The sequence below is a fragment of the Protopterus annectens genome, chromosome 2.part1 (genome assembly GCF_019279795.1).
Source record: "Protopterus annectens isolate FY-2018-M chromosome 2.part1, PAN1.0, whole genome shotgun sequence".
Lineage (NCBI taxonomy): Eukaryota > Metazoa > Chordata > Ceratodontiformes > Protopteridae > Protopterus > Protopterus annectens.
This window is the reverse complement of record NC_056729.1, coordinates 62,118,071-62,137,180: the sequence shown is the minus strand read 5'-3', so window position 1 is coordinate 62,137,180 and position 19,110 is coordinate 62,118,071. Positions and strand designations below refer to the sequence as shown.

At 45.0% G+C, this 19,110-nt stretch overlaps 1 protein-coding gene across 1 annotated transcript in view; it reads right to left on the bottom strand.

Annotated features, from left to right (window-relative positions):
* The window catches only part of LOC122793969, a gene marked incomplete at its 5' end in the record, with an annotated part of 253,604 nt that overhangs the window by 43,499 nt on the left and 190,995 nt on the right, over nucleotides 1-19,110 (bottom strand). Inside the window, 1 exon segment of the mRNA XM_044062025.1 lies at nucleotides 10,259-10,741. Coding sequence (XP_043917960.1) covers nucleotides 10,259-10,741 — 483 coding nt within the window.

Genomic DNA, 19,110 nt, shown 5'->3' with positions numbered 1-19,110 from the left:
AAATGGATACCTCAGTCCACCCATTCAACCCCCCACATGTATCAGAGATACTAAAGAAGGTCCAAACCCGAGACAACAACTAAACAACCAACCAGCCTCTGTAGTTCCTATAGGTCAATACATACAACATACTAACAAGCAGCACAAACATTGCTGCGAATCTATGCCTAGGGTACCACCTCACAGAAAGGAGAGGAGGGAGTATGGCCGGACTTTACAACAATATGGATCCAAAATGCCCATTTATAGTGGGTACAAAACTGTAAATGGAAGGAGGTCAAGTGGCTGGCGGTCCTTGCTAGGTAGTGTCCCCTGCAAAGCAAAAAGGGACCTCAGCTGGTAGAAATATAGAGAGCCTCAGTTGAGCTGGGCCTGCTTTGGCCATTATTAAAACCAGCCCTAGTTTGGGGGTGAATCTCTTTGCCTAGATGCCCCTAGAAGAAAAATGCTAACTGGCACAAGCTGCCTCCCAAAGCTTTTTGGTGCCCTCAAAAAAGCAAGGAGCTGTCAAGTACTGAGAAAGTCTGCTGTAATCCCAGCTGAATCCTTTTATCATTTTCGCCCCCATAGGAACCAAATGCTGCATAAAATTTTCCCTTTGATTTGAATTTTAAGTTTTGGGGATTAACATTTAAGTTAAAAAGAAATTTAGAAACTGCTGAGAGCATCTAGAACCACTTTAGTTCAAAGAAATAATATCGTCCTTAGAAAATACCGTAAGTGGTAAAAAAAATTGCCGTAATGGCCAATTCCAGCACAGTAGACAAATGAATAGTTGGACTCAAAGACACTAGAACAACAAATGAGCATCAGGAAGTGAGCAGCAATTGCACAAAAGCTTATGGAAAATGAAGAGCTCAAGCTAGATAAAGACCTCCAATTCCAAAGCCCCAGAACAAGGTATTTCTGAAGCAGGGGATTCAACATTGTCTTCAACTCAGCAAAGGCTACCAGAAACAAAAGGTTAAAAGTGATGAGAAAAACATCCAATTGAGCCAGTCAAAGTTTGAAGAAGCTCAGAGTGCATCTTTATTATCTTTGCCTTAGGACAAATCTTAACACTTAAATCTTCCAAAAATCTTGAGAACTTACCTGCACTCATAGTTCAGTGAAATTGCTACATCTAACTACCAATAGAGAAGGACAACTTATTGTCCAGCTGACTTTTTAAACTATCAAAACCACACCGTGCCTGTTCAAAACCAGGTCCTTATGAAGTTTCCAAAATGGTTCTCTTCCAGAATATGCCGTGCAGTTTTTCCTTGTACTAGGCCCTCTCACTTCCCAAAAGACTGTTCAAAATAAGGTTATGGAAGTTGAGACCTGGCATAGTTTTAAAACAGAATATGCCATGCTGTTAGGTGAAGAGGTCTGTTTGATCATGATTACCTTTGGCTGTGGAAGGCAGACAAGCTTGTGAAATCAAAGGATGAGAAGTGGAGGCAACGTGCACAGCTTCTCATTGGTGGTGCATTGTGGATGGGACATTTTCTGGACAAAAGAAGGGCAGCTTGGCTTTGTCCAGTCTTCAGAAGCACCTTTCTATATAGCGGGAGGTGGAACAGATCTACACATGAGATTTTTCCATGAAGAGAGCATCACTTTCACATCTGTCAATGAGTTCTGCTTGTGTTTAAACTGTGGTGTCTTAGTTACAGCGAAACTGAGGAGTGAGTCTCTTGGGACACTGTTCCTTTTGCTCGAAGAAGATAAACTGAAACTGGAGATGTAATCATGGTTGTCTCCTTGCTTGCTTGCAGATACAATGTGACGGCTGAAACCTTGCCTTGAGACTTAACATGCCCTGGGAGACGGTCGTTAGTTGTCTGTGCTTGCCTGCGCAGGGATCTTTGTAAGTCCCCTTGCTTGAGCTATTAATCTGTTTTAGTTGTCTCTTCCATGTTGAAAAATGGCCCTGGAATTGTGTGATCCCCACCTGTCTATTAGATCCACCTTCACTAACATTGAGCTCACCATCCTATGTAGATGTTGTTCTGGAATTAAAATCATTTCACTCACCTTGTTTAGATGGGCTTGTCCCTTATGTCTAATTCCTGATCCCACCATAAAATCTCATTTTGCCTCTGGCCGTATCAAGCAGACACTGTTTGAGATCCATTGAGCCTCCCTGCAATAAATTCCTTTTGAATGTTGTAGTGGTATTTGAATGATGTCCAGATCCTGTAGTGCTGTCCTTTTGATGCCATGAACTAAGGCTTGAAGGACTGTCCTTTGTTCATTCTTGGGAAGCACCAGAATACAAGATGCCAGGGGATGCTGTAAAAAGGTTTGTGTCCGCTAAAGGCAGTCCCTGATGCTCAATAATCTCACATCTTAGGGATAATTCTTTTGGAGGTCTGGGTTAAAAAGCTTGCTGGGATTCAGTTACAGCCCACACCAGCAAAGCTTGCTATTCCCGAAGAAGCTGTTCGAAGCTGGATAGATCCTTGCTGACTGGACCCCAGACATCTGCACTGCATCCATATTCCAAGCAGTTTTAGAACGAAGAAGAGCAGAACTGGAGATAGAGAACTGAAAATAGTCCCAGATCAGAGTAGCTTTTAACCTGAGAAAGATATCACTGTGATGTAAAAAAGTGAACTTGCTGATTTGCAGGCTGATGGAAAGGGCGTTTGGAGGAACTGATAGTGGGCGCTTCCCAGCTCGGCATGGTTAATCCTGCAAGATAGTCTGATCCAAACATGAAACAAAACGAACTCTTGAACTCCAAATGTCAGATCCAATTGAGGATCTATAAATCAGGTAAAAGCTCCTCCCTTTCTTTTTTTCTGGCATCAGAATGTCCAGATAAGTAGGCTTGGGCAGTGGTGCTTGTTGCGGGTCCTCCCCTATTTTGGAGTAACAGTGGGGAATTGCTTTGGAGTTAGGATTGGGAACTGGCAAGGGATGTCTGGCATTGTTTTTGGAGTAACAATGAACCCCTTTGTCTTGTAACCGCCATGTATGATTTCAAAAGTGCATGCTGCCTTTGAAAGGCTCCTCCAGGGAAAAAGGTTCTGTAACCCGTGAACAGCATAGTGCTGTACCCATTTGTCCCTTCCCTGGAAATATGCAGGTGAACTATTGGGTCTTCACCTGAAGGTGAGACCTGAAGACTGCCCTGACCTCTGCCCCTGGTGAGACCTTGACCTGCCCTACGAAGGATCCCCCCCCCCATCACTAGAAGACTGTGCGGGAGACTCCCTTCAAAAGACCTGAAGGGCTACCCTCTGGTAGGCCAATTTCTACTAACCCCTAGACTCTGGTCCTGCAAAATTTCTTTTAACAGTCTGCATGGAGCTTAGCAAATCTTCCATTTCTCTGCAAACTACTCAACATCCTCATTTAACAAGACACTTCCATTTTAAAGGGAAACCAAAAATCCGTTTTAATAATGGTCAGAGAAATTTTGATCCCTCAAGGCGAGCATGCCTAGACCTGTCAGATAAATTGTGCAGCCTCAAAGACCAGACGCATGCAAAGAATCTTACCAGCTGCAGCCACCCTAGGGTTCTGTGCATCATCAAAACCACCAATCCTGTAGAACCTTACCCACTGTTTGAACCCAACCTAAATCCTGTAACTCCCTCAGAAGACCTTCCTGGAGCATTTTTAAAAGATTAAACTGGCAAAGCAGCAGATAATTTTTGATATTTTAACATATGAAACTGGCTCTATCCCCATCAGATGCTGGCTCTTGGATCAGATTATTTCTTTGGATTCTTCAAGCCTTAACAACCTCTGGGGGAACCTAACAGGAGCTTCAGGCCTGCCTCTGCCCCTATTGGGTTTAAACGGAGCTTGAGGCTGCCCCTAAGGATTAATAAGATACTTATGACAGGCACTGTAAAGCAGGAGGGTTTAACTCAGGCAGGAGAAGCCTACAGCCAAAGGCAGGAGGTCAAAACAGGACCTATGCAGGGGAGTCCTTATGGCCAAGACCTAAAATTTCAAAATGCTTTTCCAAAAGTACCAGGAAGTCCTGAGGAAGTGCTTCTCAGGAGTAAAATGCTCTCTCAAAGAAAAAAGGGTCTCCTGGAGAAGCAGATCCTCAGAAGGAGGCAGATCCAGGAGATCAGTCAGAGAATAATGAAGAATAAGACCCAGCCGAACCTGAGAGGTAACGAAGCCTGACTCAGACACCTCACCACTCCTCCATCCTGAGCCTCTTATCAGGAGGGCATAGAGGGGCCTAGGCCTCTTAATTAAAGGACATGGGGCCTCCTGATGAACTTTTGGGCACAGAACCTGAAGAACTAGGAGTGAGTGCCACAGCAGCTAAGCTAAGTTCTGCTACAGGGAGCAGCTAAAGCAGAAAGAAAGAGAGGCCTTAAAGACAGGGAGGACACCTTAGGAAGGGAAGCCTAGGGTAAAGTAATCTGAGACAAAGGCCACATCCTAAAAGCAAAGTTTTTCCCTGGGACTCCAAAGTTTTTCCTTTCCCACACCGGTAAGACTCTGTTGGAACCGCGGTTCCTGGCCTGACGAAAAGAACCGGCGTCGTTTTGGAGCTTGCCCTCTAACCTAGTTCTTTTGCCTTGTCCCTTGCGCCCTCGGAGGAAGCCGGTTCCAGCGCCATAGCATAATGTAGTACTCACTTCCCAAAGACCAACTGGCACTTAAGGGCCGGAAAACCGAAACCTGAGCCAGCAAAAATAAACTTTTCTCTGAAACCAACTCTTCTCGAACTTCAAAACTCCAAAATGAGTCTGAAACGGCACAAACGCCACTTCTGCAGCTACCATGCGACCATGCAATGGACCATGCGGCAAAAGACACAGTCATATTTGCATTTGTACGCATTCTGACGTCAGTCAGTGCGCCTTGACGCCGATCCAGCCTTATACTTATCTTATGATATCATCGAGGGACAGGACAGCGGACTACCCAAGTGTTAGGACTGCAGCAATGTGAGATGAAGAACATCAAGGAAGCTGCCTCTGGTTGACTTTTACATCCAGACATTTTACAAATGATAAATGCTACTGCAAAGGTATGTGTGACAGCCTGCATCACTCAGCGTGCATCGGCCAAAAACAGACATCAGGTATAAAGCAGACATTGGCATACACCTACCTCAGAGCTGAATGTCGCTGGGAACTCAGCAGTCAGGCAAGTGTCAGGGGGAAGGCAGGGTGAGAAACTATACAGCAGCATAAAGAAGAGAAGGACATCAAAAGTTATGGTAAGATTTTACACAACTATACTACGTACTTTTATTCATATGCTGCTGTATCCATAACATGAGGAACAATGCAAAGCTCATGCTATTAAGGATGGGGAGGGGGAACAGAGACATTTTTAACCAAGTCATGAATAACGGCCCTAGCAAACCCTGCTCTGGACCTGGAAATATATAACTTGCAGTGTTTAGTGAAAGTGTGGACAGATGACCATTTAGCTGCTTCTAAAAAGCCAATTGTATCCAAACCCTTAAAGAAGGCCCCAAAGGAGGACACAGCTCTAGTTGAGTCTGCCTTTACTAGGAAGGGAAGCCTTTTGCCATCGGCTATGTAGCAAAAGGAAATAGCTTTTTAGATCCATGAGGAAATGGTTTTGCTTGGAAACAGGGTGTCTCAGGGCTCTTGGGTGACAGGAGACAAAGAACCTGATTTGCAAATGGATTTGGTTTTGGCCAAATAGTATCAGAGTTGTCTATGTACATCCAAGGAGTGAAGGATCTTTTCACTGGAAGACTGTGGCAAAGAGAAGAAGGCAGGAAGACTGACTGCCTGATTAAAGGAAAGCTCATGAACTACTCTGGGCATGAAGGATGGATTAGTACACAGGCAAACCCTGTCCCTGTGGAAAACTGTGAAAGGAGGAGAGGCCATGAGGGATTGCAATTTGGAGACTCTTCTGGCTAAAGTAATGGCCACCAGGAGAATAGTTTTCCATGTGCAGTGCTGCAGTGCAATTCTTAGCCGCCTCAAAAAGCAGTAGGGTCAGCTCTTTTAATACAAAATTAAAATCCCAAGGAGGAAGAATAGGCTTACTTGGAGATCTAATGTGCAAGTACCCCTTTTAAAAAGCTTGACTTCGAGTCCGGAAGCCAAAGAAGGGGGTAGAGAGGTAAACATGCTGAGATGGCAGAAAGGTGTGCCTTTAATGGAAGAATATGACAAGCCAGTGGTCATCAGTTCACAGAGGTAAGACAGAACCAGTGGAAGCCAGATAGCCAGTGGTTGAAGTTCTTGTTTTAGACACCAATGAGAAAACCTTTTCCACTTGGACAGACAGAATTTTCTGGCCTCCTGCAGAACCTGAAGCACATCTTCGGTATAAAGGTGCCTAAAGGGAATCAATGCCCTATCATCCACGGTGTAAGGTTCAGGGTGGATATTTGGGGGTGTATGAGAGTTCCCCTCTCCTGTGTGAGTAGATCCATCCTGAGGGGTAACTTGTGGTGATTGCCCTTGGCTAGAAGAAGCAAAAGGGGGGAACCAGTGCTGCCATGGCCAAAAGGGGGGTCACTAACACAATTTCAGGTTTTCTTTGAATCTTCAGCAGAACGTTTTGTATGACAGGGAAGGGGGAAATGCATAACCCCCCATCCCCTTCCAAGGGAAGGAAAAAGCATCACCTTCCATGCACCAGGTGTGAGTATCCTGGTGCAGTAAGTTGGGAGTTGTCTCTTCATGGAGGAGGCAAACAGGTCTACCTGGGATATACCCCATCGATGGACCAGGTCCAGGAACACATCTCTGTTTAACATCCATTTGTGGGATTAAGTCATGGACATGCTTAGAGCATAGGCCACCACATTCTCGGTAGAAGATATGTAGATGGCTAGAAGTGATACTTGGCTCTGTTGGGCAATCTCCCACGCCTGCACAGCCAATCTGTATGGGAGGTAGGACTTTGTCCCCCTCTGCTTGTTGATGTACCACAGCACAGTGGTGTTGTCTGTGTACCATCTCCGCATTCCTGGGAGGATTTGAGCCTTAAAGATTTGGAAGGCAAATATCAAGGCTTTCATTTTCTTGATATTGATGTGTTCCCTCTGTTGGGAAAGGGTCTGTGTGTTCCTCACTCTCCAGTCTCCTAAGGCTGCCCCTCAACCAGAGTCTGAAGCATCTGTGTACAGATCCTGGCTGGGGGGCGGGGGGGGGGGTTGTAGGGGAAGACCTGGATTGGCAGAAATTTGACAATCCCCCACTTTAGTTCCCTGGAGAGGAAGGGAAGGAGGGGTACCATAAACTCCAGAGGGTGCAGGTGTTTCCAGACTGTTCTTAAGCACCACTGAAATTTCCTCATGTGTAGCCTTCCTAAGGGTACCATGGGAATGGTGGAGACCATGAATCCCAGGAACCTCAGAAACTCCCTGGCCGACAGGGTTTGTAAAGAAAGAATTTCTTGGAAATAAGAGGCGAGGGACAGAATCTTCTCTGGAGGAAGACATGCCATCATATGCAGTGTTAGAATCCTGCATCCTAAGAACAAATGATCCTGGGAAGGGGTCAGAGAAGATTTTTGAAGGTTTATGTTAAACCCTAGGTGTCTCAGAAGGGAGATGGTGTAGTTCAGGTGAATTTGGACCATCTGTGGGGACGATGCCTAGATGAGGATTTCGTCCAGATAACTGAAGAGCTGGATCCCCTGTGTTCTGGTGAAGGCAATGACTGGGGCTAGACACTTTTTGAACATCCTTGGGCATGTGTAGGCAGATCAAATGGCAAAGCACAGAACTGAAAATGCAAAGAACCCACTAAGAAACAAAGGAATTTCCTTTATATAAGGACACCATGAAGGCCTGAGGAAGGATCAGGGGAAGGAGAGAAGGGAGGGTAAGCATCATAAGGAGAGGACCATGAGAAAGGTATTCAGATGGGACAGATCCAATATAGGTCTCTACGGACCTTGTTTTTTGGGGACCAGGAACATTCTGGAATAGAATCCTTTTCCTCTTAAATGTAGGGGTACCTCTTGAATAGTGCCTTGAGAGAGGAGAGACTGCAGAACTGGACGGAAGGAAGCCATTTGGTCTCGAGGTGGTTGAGGAATACCTTTGAAGGTTGGTTTTGATTCCCACACCATGAAATAACCTTGTTTTATGACTGAGAGGACCCAAGAGTAGACCAGGTAATCTGTTTTCATGTAATGAAGGATAGGAAGATACGTAGGGAGAGAGGGATAAGCTGGGCTTAAGGCCTGGTAGTCACAGACTACCAGGTTTGGCCCGAAAAGTCTGCTTCTGAGCTGGAGTAGGGGGATAAGACCTGGAAGGGGTCTGTTTCCGAGAATCCTTTTTTCCTTTGGAGGACATATGTCTGGAAGGTCTTCTCAGAAGGCTGTTCTTGCTGGATAGTTCCTCTAAAAGCATGGAGCCGGGGACACGTGGCTGAGGTCCTGAAGTTCTTTGCCCTTCTCCTGAAGGGCCTTAAAGAACTCAACAGCCAATGAACCAGAGACTCGTTATCCAAGGGTGTATCCATTAGTTCTGATCTAATGTCATCTGGCAAAGACTTGGTCTAAGCCTGGAGTATCTCCTGATGACAGAGACCGAGGCAGAAGCTCTTGCTGAAGCTTTCACTGTCATAACTACACTTAATAGTGTGTCTAGTAACTTGACTGCAAGAATTTAACAGGCCCGAAATCTTGGCTTTATTGGGGGAATCAGGTAGGTCACCCAATAGTTTAATGGCATCAGGCTAGGGGACTCCATTTGTAAGAGGACACAATACCTCTTTTTTGTCTCAGTAACCTGACTGCAATACCATTTCAAAAAGTCCTTAATTTGCACTATTGTTTCCCCAAATGTAATGTCTTCCCCAGGGGAATCTGTTCCCTTTGATTCCTCCTCTGGGGAAGCATACCCCAGAGGAGAGGCAATTTGAGAGGTGTAAGTGAGGGATTCATCCCCTGAAGAATCCTCTTCAACAGAGGAAATAGCCAGCAGATTACTCTTAGGAGTGGTAATTGAAGGGGCCTGGGCAGGTGCAGAGGCCTGTTGTAAGGCTAAGGCAGCATTAGGTGGGCCTTAGGTAAAGGACTGCTAGTCAGGGGTTTGGTCCAATGGCATATGCATAGTCAGCTGAGAAATAGCAGAAAGTTTGGTTTTCTGCTTCTTTTTGGGAGCGTCTGGTACAGAAGTGGCTGAGATGCGATGTAGAGGAGGAGGACCGGATGTAGGGCGACAACGTCAAAAATGTTTTCACGGACCACAATTTGAGTAACCCCACCCGGCCCCTTAGAGATGAGCTTTGGCTCCTCCCTGGTGGCTGATTGGAATGCCTGCAACTCCTTCTGGATGTGCTGGCAGCCTCCTTCACGGCTTCCTCTCTGGTACCCACCAGTGGAAGGGTCCACTGTTTTGGACTTAAGGACTCCGGGATTTCGCCGGCTTCAAAAGGTACAGTCGGAATAGAGTGTGCAGTCGTAGGATCAGGCCGAGGCTTCTTGGCCTTTTTCGTGGACAGCTCATCCAAGGTTCCCCGAGGTCGGATCCATATTTTTAGAGAATCAGCCTCTGACTGTCTAGGTAAAGTTTTAGAGTGGAAAGACAGCTTCTAAGAGTTTTAGAACAAAGGCCTGACAAATTTCACAAGAGATATGGTCATAGGCCTTGGCCTACACAGACTAAGCAGAACTCGTGCGAGTCTTTATGTAGAATCTGCCTTCCACACTGATACTTGCCCTTTCTACCTGACCGCCCACAACACGCACAGTAGCAAGAAGGTAACAAACCCCCCTATGGGGTACTTATTTGAACACAGACTAGCACAAAGTCACTTTTCCAAGTGAGCGACGACTGGAGCTGGCAGTCACACAGGCAGCAGAAACGTTATAAGGTAGGTGCGTGCTGTCATCCACTTTATACCTGATGTACACTGAGTGATGCGGGCCATCAGACGTACCTTTACAGTAGCATTTATCTTTTGTAAAATGGGCAGACATAGGAGTCAACCAGAGGCAGACTCCCTCATGTTATGGATACAGCAGCATAAGAATAGGAGGACACCAAAGATTTATGAAAATTTAAGACTGTCCCAGCTCATTTTGACACAGACTATGGATTTTCTGTGTACATGATGTAAATACTACATAAATACTTATGTACAATTGTTTTACTTCTACAGCTGCCTTACACTGTGGCTAAGAATGGTTGGTTAGCCACTTCACTTACCTAGTTAACAAAATAAACCAACAAAAATAACCATATACGAGAAATGTTAACTAAAAACACATCAAAGGCAACACAAAAATGGGACTTGAACCCAGCATAACTTATAGTACAGTGCTTCAAAAGAACTCTCACCTCTGAAAGCTGGATTTGTAGCAGCTATTTTACGGAGCTCTGCTTCAACTTGCAAGATGTTCATCCCCTTCAGACTGGAAAGGAAGCGTGATGTTATGCTATCTTTGGCCAGTGCACTCATAAGGGCATCAGTCTGAGTATTTCCTTTACGTGGTCCTAAGGGTCTTCCAGCTGGCTGATTGAATGACAAGCGTCTCTGTGGATCCTGACGGTGCGCTGAAGGACCAAAAGTGGATGCATCTGGTCCAGTAGGACGCAAAGGTTTTTTACCGACTGGCTGTTGTGCTGAATTTGGGCCAGAGGCAGGGCCTCGTGTTGCATTAAAGCCAGAGGCTGGACGATCCATTCTTTCAGGAGACTCTTTGTTTGAAGAAAAATGTATTAATCCTAATTCTTCCTGACGAGATGCAACTCTAGCTGCAAGCCTGGATGCAGGAGTTGAAGGTGATGGGTCCCACTTTGACTTCTTCTCCCTCTGAATTTCTGTAAAAATTAGATTATAGCCATTTTATGAGAGAAACAGGTATTAAACTTTCTGGTCACGTACTCCATAATACCTTCCCTAGCATAAAAACTTCTATCATTTTGACCGATGCTCATGCTACAATTACTTCAAAAATATTGACCATCAAAAAAAAAAAGTTTATTATAAAAATGAATTGCTCACCTTGCCATCTGGTCTTCGAGAGAAAGTACAGTTGTGTACACTTACCATAAATGTAGATGTTAGAGTGTATTCACTGTTGCAGTCATTACATTTGGGTAATCTGCTGGCAGGCTGCCCTCAGTCATATGCATGTAATTTAGAACACAAAAAATATATCTACAAATAAAAGCAAATACAACAAAAAGGCTTTTGAGCATAGTAACAGAAAGAAGAGGTATAAGAAGAGGAAAGGGAATCTTGACCAATGGATGGAGATTGCAGATATACCCCAGGGGGATTACTTCAGCGCCACTGCTTGACAGATGCACAGCAAAATGTTAGGCATAGTTTTATTCAAACTAAAAGGGGTGGAGCCACATAACTATGGGCTAGACTTATAAATGCCCTTGGGCAGATAGCCTAGTATGAACCTATGAACCTATGAAAGGAGGGGGCTGGTGGGTGGATAACCAGGGCTGCAACAGTAAATACACTCGAACATCTACATTTATGGTAAGTGCACACAACTGTACTATGTTCTTTGTGTTTCACTGTTGCAGTCAATACATTTGGGTAGAATCCCAAAGCTATGGTTGGGAGGATGGAATTATTCAGCATTAGCAGCAGCTATAAGGCCCTGCAGGACAGCAGTGGAAAAGCCTGCTCTGGATTTAGAGAAGAGGTAAACGGTAATGCTTTGTGAATGTATGAACGGAGCTCCAGGTAGCAGCTTCTAGAATGTCTCTGGTAGGAACCCCTCTGAGAAAGGCTGCAGAAGCAGATGCAGCCCTGGTGGAATGGGATCTGATCCCCTTGCAGACAGGTTTACTATGATGCATGTAGCACTGCTTTGAAACAGCCTTTCCATCTGCCCCTGCAGCAAATGCCACCAGTAGTTGCTCAGATTTTTGAGAGATTTTGTCCTGTTTAAGTAGAATCTTAGTTGTCTGTGTACATCCAATGAATGCAGAATCCGCTCTCCCTTGTTCTGTGGATTTGGAAAAGAAGTTGGCAGATGAATGGTCTGATTGAGAGCCACATTAGATACCACATTAGGCTTAAAAGATGGATTAGTATTGAGCACTACCCTGTCCAGGTAGAAAATTATAAAAGGCTCCACTGCCATGAGAGCCTGTAGTTTTGAAATCCTTGTAGCTAAAGTGAGTGCTAAAAGAAAAGCAGTCTTCCAAGAGAGAAATTTCATGTCCTCAGTAGCAGCTGGTTCAAAAGGAGGTAGGGAGAGCTTTTCAACACAAAATTGAGGTCCCATGCAGGAGTTGGTGTTCTCCTGGGAGGTCTTAAATTTTTTGGCCGCTCTGAGACACTGCTTTAGCAGGGGATGAGAAAAGAGGGGAGGCTCTGTGTTGTAATGAGCTGAAATGGCAGAGGTGTGGATTTTTATGGAAGAGAAAGATAGGCCCTTGTGAAGCATCTGTTAAATATTGCAGAATCTGAAGAATATTTGGCATTGCTGTGCTTATTCCTTGTGCCTGATTCCAGGCATAGAATCTTTTCCATTTATCAGCATAATATTTTCTAGTACTAGGCCTTCTAGCCTCCAAAATGACATCCATCACAGGTTTGCTGAGAGATGTAACTGGTGAAATTAGTTGATTAGCCATGCTGCAGGATTCAGAGTTTGGAGCGGAGTGTGCAGAATTTGAAAGTTCTGCTGAGACAGTAGATAAGGTGGTCTGAGGCAGGTACACGGATGACGGTGACATATTGCGTAGGAGTGGGTACCAGTGTTGTTGAGGCCAGTCTGCAGTAATCAATCATTTTTGGTTTTTCCTGTCTGGCATTTAGTAATACCTTGGAAAGCAAAGGCAGAGGGGGAAATGCATAGACTGATGGGTTTTTCCAGCTGAAGGATAGAGCATCCACTTTCCAAGCTTTTTTGTGATGGATTCTTGTGCAGAATTTGTCCAACTGATAGTTTTGGGGTGAGGCAAAAAGATCTATGTCTGGGCTCCCCCATTTGTGTGTCAACATGCCGAAGATTTCCGGATCCAGTTTCCATTCGTGTGGGTCCATAAGATTTGTGCTTAGTTCGTCTGCCAGAGAATTTTGCTTGCCTGTCAGGAATTGAGCTTGTAGATGTATTTGGTAAGACAAGACTGTTCCACAAAGCCATGACTAGTCTGCAAAGGGGGTAGGAATGGATACCCCCCTGCTTGTTTATGTACCACATAACTGTGGTGTTGCCAGTCTTTATCAGTAGTTGTCCTGGATGAAGAAAGTCCTTGAAAGCTGTCGGGAGCATTTTGTAAAGCTAGCATCTCTTTCTGGTTGATATGCAAGTGCATTTGATTTGGGCTCCATTCGCCCTGAATGCATCTCCCTGCCAGATGCGCCCCCCCCCCCCCCCAAGCATAGTCTGATGCGTCAGTAGCCAGGGTTTGGGTGGCAGGAGGTGGAATGAATGCAAGTCCCTTGTTTTGGTGACAGGCCTCTGCCCACCATAGGAACTCTTACTGCAGGCAAAGAACGATAGGAAAGTACAGTTGTGTACCTACCATAAATGCAGATGTTCAAGTGTATTCACTGTTGCAGTAATTACTCTTGGGTTATATCCTGCTGGCAGGCTACCCGCTGCCTGAATTCCAAAGTCCTGGTCCGGCGTCGGTTGCTGTCGCCTCTTCCCTGACGTCAGTGCGACAGGGGTATAAAAGATGCAGCAGACGCCATTTTCTTCAATTTTTCTTGCCCCAGATGTCAGGCGCCCCCAGAAGGGTAGGCTAAAAAATTATGCCAATAAAAAAGCATGCACTAAAATAAAACATTCTACATCTACAAGCAAATACACCACATAGGTTGCATAGTATAGAGAAGTTCAGACAAGTCCTAGCAAAGAAAAGGGGGATGGTGGGGGGGGGGGTTACCTGGACTGAAACTGTGAATACACTCGAACATCTACATTTATGGTAGGTACACACCTGTACTATATTCGTGTTTCACTGTTGCAGTCATTAGTCTTGGGTTGAATCCCAAAGCTGAGGTTGGGTGGCTGGGCCTAAATAGAATTAGAAGTGGCTATGAGGCCCTGCAGAGGCGAAGCCTGCTCTGGATTTAGAGTAAAGAGGTAAGTGGTAGTGCTTTGTAAAAGTGTGCACTGAAGTCCAAGTTGCAGCCTCCAAAATGTCCTTAGTTGGTACTCCTCTGAGGAAGGCTGCTGAAGTAGCTGCTGCTCTGGTTGAGTGTGGCCTGATGCCCTTGGGCACCGATTTGTCATGTTGAGAATAGCAGGAACGAATGCAGTGGGCTATCCATTTGGAAATTGTCTGCTTTGAGATTGCTTTTCCTTGAGTTCCTGCAGCATATGCCACTAAGAGTTGCTTAGATTTTCTGAAAGCTTTAGTTTTGTCCAAGTAGAAGCGTAGCTGTCTGTGTATGTCCAAAGAATGTAGACGTCTCTCCCCCTTATTCTGTGGGTTCGGATAAAAGGTAGGCAAATGAATTGTTTGATTAAAGGCCACACTGGACACTATCTTAGGCATAAATGTTGGGTTTGTCCTCAGAGAAACCCTATCTGGATAGAAAATTATAAAATGTTCAACCGTCATTAGTGCCTGTAATTATGAGACTCTTCTTGCTGAAGTTATTGCTAAGAGCAGAGCTGTTTTCCAAGATAAGAATTTTATCTCAGCTGTATTTAGCTGGCTCAAAAGGAGGCAGAGAGTTTTTCCAAGACAAAATTGAGGTCCCAAGCAGGTATTGGTGCTCTTCTTGGGGGTCTTATGTTTTTGGCCCCTCTGAGGTACTGCCTTAGTAGTGGATGTAAAAAAATACGTGGGTCCGTATTGTAATGAGCTGAAATGGCAGAGGCATGAATTTTAATTGATGAAAAGGATAGGCTTTTGTCCAACATTTCAGTGAAGTATTGTAAAATCTGAGGAATAGTTGGTGCAAGCATGTCAATTCCTTGTGCCTGGTTCCAAGCACAGACTCTCTTCCACTTTTCTGCATATGATTTTCTGGTGCTGGGCCTCCTGGCCTCCAGAATAACATCCATAACTGCTTTGGAGTGAGGTGTGTTCTGAATGGTTACATTATCCGCCACGCAGCCAGATTTAGGGTTTTGAGTTGGCTGTGCAGTATCTGATTGTTTTGTTGGGACAGTAAATGAGGAATTTGAGGCAATGTCCAGGCTGGGCCTTGAAACAAACTCTTTAGGACTGGGTACTAGTGCTGGCGTGGCCAGTCTGGAGCAATCAGGATCATTTTTGGCATCTCTTGTCTGACCTTTAAGAGTATCTTGGGGAGAAGAGATAGTGGAGGAAAGGCATATACTGTAATGTTTTCCCAGCTGAATGATAGAGCATCCACTTTCCATGCTAGCTTGTGATAAGTCCTTGTGCAAATCTCTGTAGTTGGCAGTTGTGAGGGGAGGCAAACAGTCTATGTCTGGGTGTCCCCATTTCCTTGTTATCATGCTGAAGATTTGAGGATCTAGTTTCCACTCGTGAGGATCCACAAGGTTTCTCCTTAGAGTATTTATCTTTCCTGGCAGGAATTGATAAGTCAAGTGCTGTGTTCCACAAAACCATGGCTTGTCTGCAAAGGGGGTAGGAATGCGTGCCTCCCTGCTTATGTACCACATGACTGTAGTATTGTCCATCAGCAGTTGTCCTGAATGAAGGAGATCCTTGAAAGCTGTCAGTGCATTTTGTAGAGCCAGCATTTCTTTTAGATTGATATGAAGATGTATTTGGCTTGTGGGCCATATGCCCTGAATACATTTTCCTGCCATGTGGGCCGCCCAGGCATAATCTGACGCATCTGTTACTGTCTGCCTGTCAGTGGGTAAAGCGAAAGGCTGTCCCTTGTGACAGGCCTGAGCCCACCATCAAAACTTCTGTTGCAGGCAAGGAATAAGTGTAACTGATTTTTCCAGGTTGTGGCAATGTTGAGTCCAAACACTTTTTAGATACCATTGTAGTTTCCTCATATGCAGTCTTGCATATGGAATTAACAGAATGCAGGATGCCATGAAGCCCAAAGCCTGCAGAATTTTTCTTGCAGCTAACTGGGTTTTTGTTGCCAACATTTCGAAGTAACAAGTCCGATTCCTTTGTCTGGTGTGAGAAGCCACCTGGGCAGTTGTATTTAAGCTTGCACCCAGGAATATTATCTCCTGAGAGGGTACTAGTTTTGATTTCTTTTAGTTTACTGTGTACCCTAAGCAAATTAGCAATCATTTGACAAACGCCATATGTTTTAGTAAAATGTCCTTGTTCTCTGCTTGAAATAGGCAGTCGTCCAAGTAGGGATATATTTGAATTCCTCTGTCTGCAAAAAGCAATTACTGGTGCCAGGCATTTTGTGAAGACCCTGGGCACAGTACATAAGCCAAAGGGCAGTGCAGAGAATTGGTAGTGCATTGATCCAGCTATGAATCTGATGCATCTTCTGCAAGATTGTCCGATTGGGACATGCAGGTATGCCTCTTTTAGGTTCCAAAGTTACGAGCCAAGCCTGCTTGCCCAGCATGGGCAGAAGCTGCTGCAGAGTCAACATTTTGAATTTGGGAGCGTCCAGAAAAGTGTTTAGAATAGACAGGTCCAGTATTGGTCTCCAGACTTTGTCCTTTCTGCGTACCAAGAAAAGTCGTGAGTAAAATCTTTGTCCCTGCTCCTGTAGTGGTACTCGCTGAATGGCCCCCAAGTCCATGAGGGATGAAACTTGCTTTTGTACCTCTGTCCATTGATTGTGTGGCAGGTCTGGCATGCCTCTTGCCTTTGGCAGGGTGTGAAAGTGGAACCTGTAGCCCTGAAACACTATATTCAAGACCCATTTGTCCTGTGTGATCATGTGCCAGTTTTGTGAAAAAAGTGCCAGTTTTACCCCCTAAGGGAGCTTGTAAAAGGTAAGTACTTGGTACTGGTAGAGGAAAGTCATTGGGATCGTTTCCTATAAGGTTGAGATTTGTCTTCTCAGCTTTTGGAGGTAGAAGCACCCCGTTGCTTAGGCCTGTATGAGTCTTGGGGCTGGGGTCTGCCTCTAGGGTGTATCTGCCTTTTTGTGGTCCGTCTGACACTGGAAAGGACCAATTTTTTGAAGACCAGTTCTTGCTAAATCTAGGTGGCTGCACCTGTAAGAAATCCTTAACTGTCTGCATAGATTTAGCTTTATCCTAAATTTTCTTCTACATCTCTTCTGCCTTAACACCAAAGTATCATGCTGTAATGGAGCATCTAATAATTTTGCTTTAACATGATCAGGCAGATTCTGTTCCTTTAACCAAGCATGCCTCCTAATCACGGAACCCGTTACAGTGGCCCTACGAGAGGCCTCCAAAGAATCAAAACCACATTGCAATTTATGTTTTCCCACTTGTTCAGCTGCATGCAATAAATCTTGCATTTCCTTGTTTTCAGGACATTCAGAGTTAGTCAACATTTTCTGTTTTAATAGTGACATTAGGCATTGCTGATATTTAAGCATATGAAATTGACAATTTAAGGCCCTAAGTAGCTGAAGTGTAAACTTTTTCCCCCCATCTGTCCAGTGACATTGAATCCCTATCAGAGGGGACAGGGTTTTAGCAGTGGAAACTTTGACTCCTTTAGGACCCCGAGATATGGTTTCTGGGTCAGCAGCAGGGTTTTTATAAAGAAATTTATGGGAATCTGGGACCCTGTAGTATCTGCCTGGTTTAACAGGTGCAGGGGGTAGAGAGTCTGGAGACAGGCCGGACACTGAAAAAACATCATCTACAATGTCCAGAACAGGGGGAATAGCAAGGGGCCTGTGCTGAGGAAGTAAAAGAAAACCTCGGAGCCTTTTCCTAGATTGAGTAATCCAGGCTCTCCCAATGAAAGTGCTCCCTCATGGTATGCAGTTTATCCCAAAAGGAGAAATCTTCTGGAGGAGAAGCTGAAGGAATAGATTCTTCAGCATCAGAATCCTCTTAGGGAGGAAGAGAGTATTCCTGATCAGAGGAGGAATCAGAGGAAATGGAAACCTGATCTGAAGATTCATATTCTGTCTCTTGCCTAGGTCTCTTAGGAGGGAGATTGAAACCCCAGATCAAAGTAATAAGGTCTTCGGCCATTTTGAGCATTTGTTTTTTAGGCATGGAAGCCTGTCCAGGAGAATGCTGTACTTGTTTCTTTGTCTTTAGAGCTGCTTTAGTCTTTGGCTTGGAAGCTGCAGATGGCTTCACATATAACTGACTTGGTCTGAAAACATCCTCAGAAGCTGATGCCTGCATAGCGGTGCCGGACCCATCTGAGGGAATAGTTTCTGAGGATCCAATACCTTGAGTTTCCAGAGGCCCAATCGGCTCCACATTGGAGTCTGAAGCGGCCTGTGGCTCTGAGGTAGCGGGTGTCAGGGGCTGTGAAAGCACCTCACTGAGAACCGGCGAACAGACAACTAGCTTAGCGGAAGCCTCGGTTTTGGACCTCGGATGCCTGTCCTTGTCTTTATCCTTGCGTTTTTTTAGAAATTCCAGCTGTCGGTTGCTCCGACGGCATAGTATAAAGTACAGCTGTGTACATCTACCATAAATGTAGATATTCGAGTGTCTTCACTGTTGCAGAAATAACTATAGGGTGTTCCTGCCGGCAGGCAGCCCGAGGTCGGCCAGAATTCCAAAGTCTGGGTCCGGCGTCGGCTGTACCAGCAAGTACCCTGACGTCAGAACGCAGAGGTATAAAGCTGACAGCAGACGCCATCTTCTCCAGCCTTTCTTGCCCCAGATGTCAGAAGCCCCCCAAAATAACCATAAGGTGTCCAAAAAGAAACACAAATACACCACAAAGGAAGAGGAAGATAGAACAAGCAAAAAATAAGAGGGGATTGGTGGGAGGGAAACACCGACTGCAACAGTGAAGACACTCGAACATCTACATTTATGGTAGGTGTACACAAAGTACAGTTTTGTACCTACCATAAATGTAGATGTCCGAACTGGATAGCATCTGCAGTCATAACAAATGGGTTGTCCTGTCGTCAGGCAGCCCTTCGGTCGGCCGGATTCCAAAGTCTGGGTCCGGCTTCGGCTGATGTCGCACTTCACCCGACGTCATCTCTGCTGGTCTTCGGGTATAAAGGCATCAGCAGACGCCATTTTCCTCAGTGTTTCTTGCCCCAGATGCCAATTGCCCTCTTGAAAGGCTAAATTTTGGATAAATGCCAATGTTTCCAAAATAGTAGAAGGCAAACAAAAAATAAACATATATGTACATATATACAAACAAAT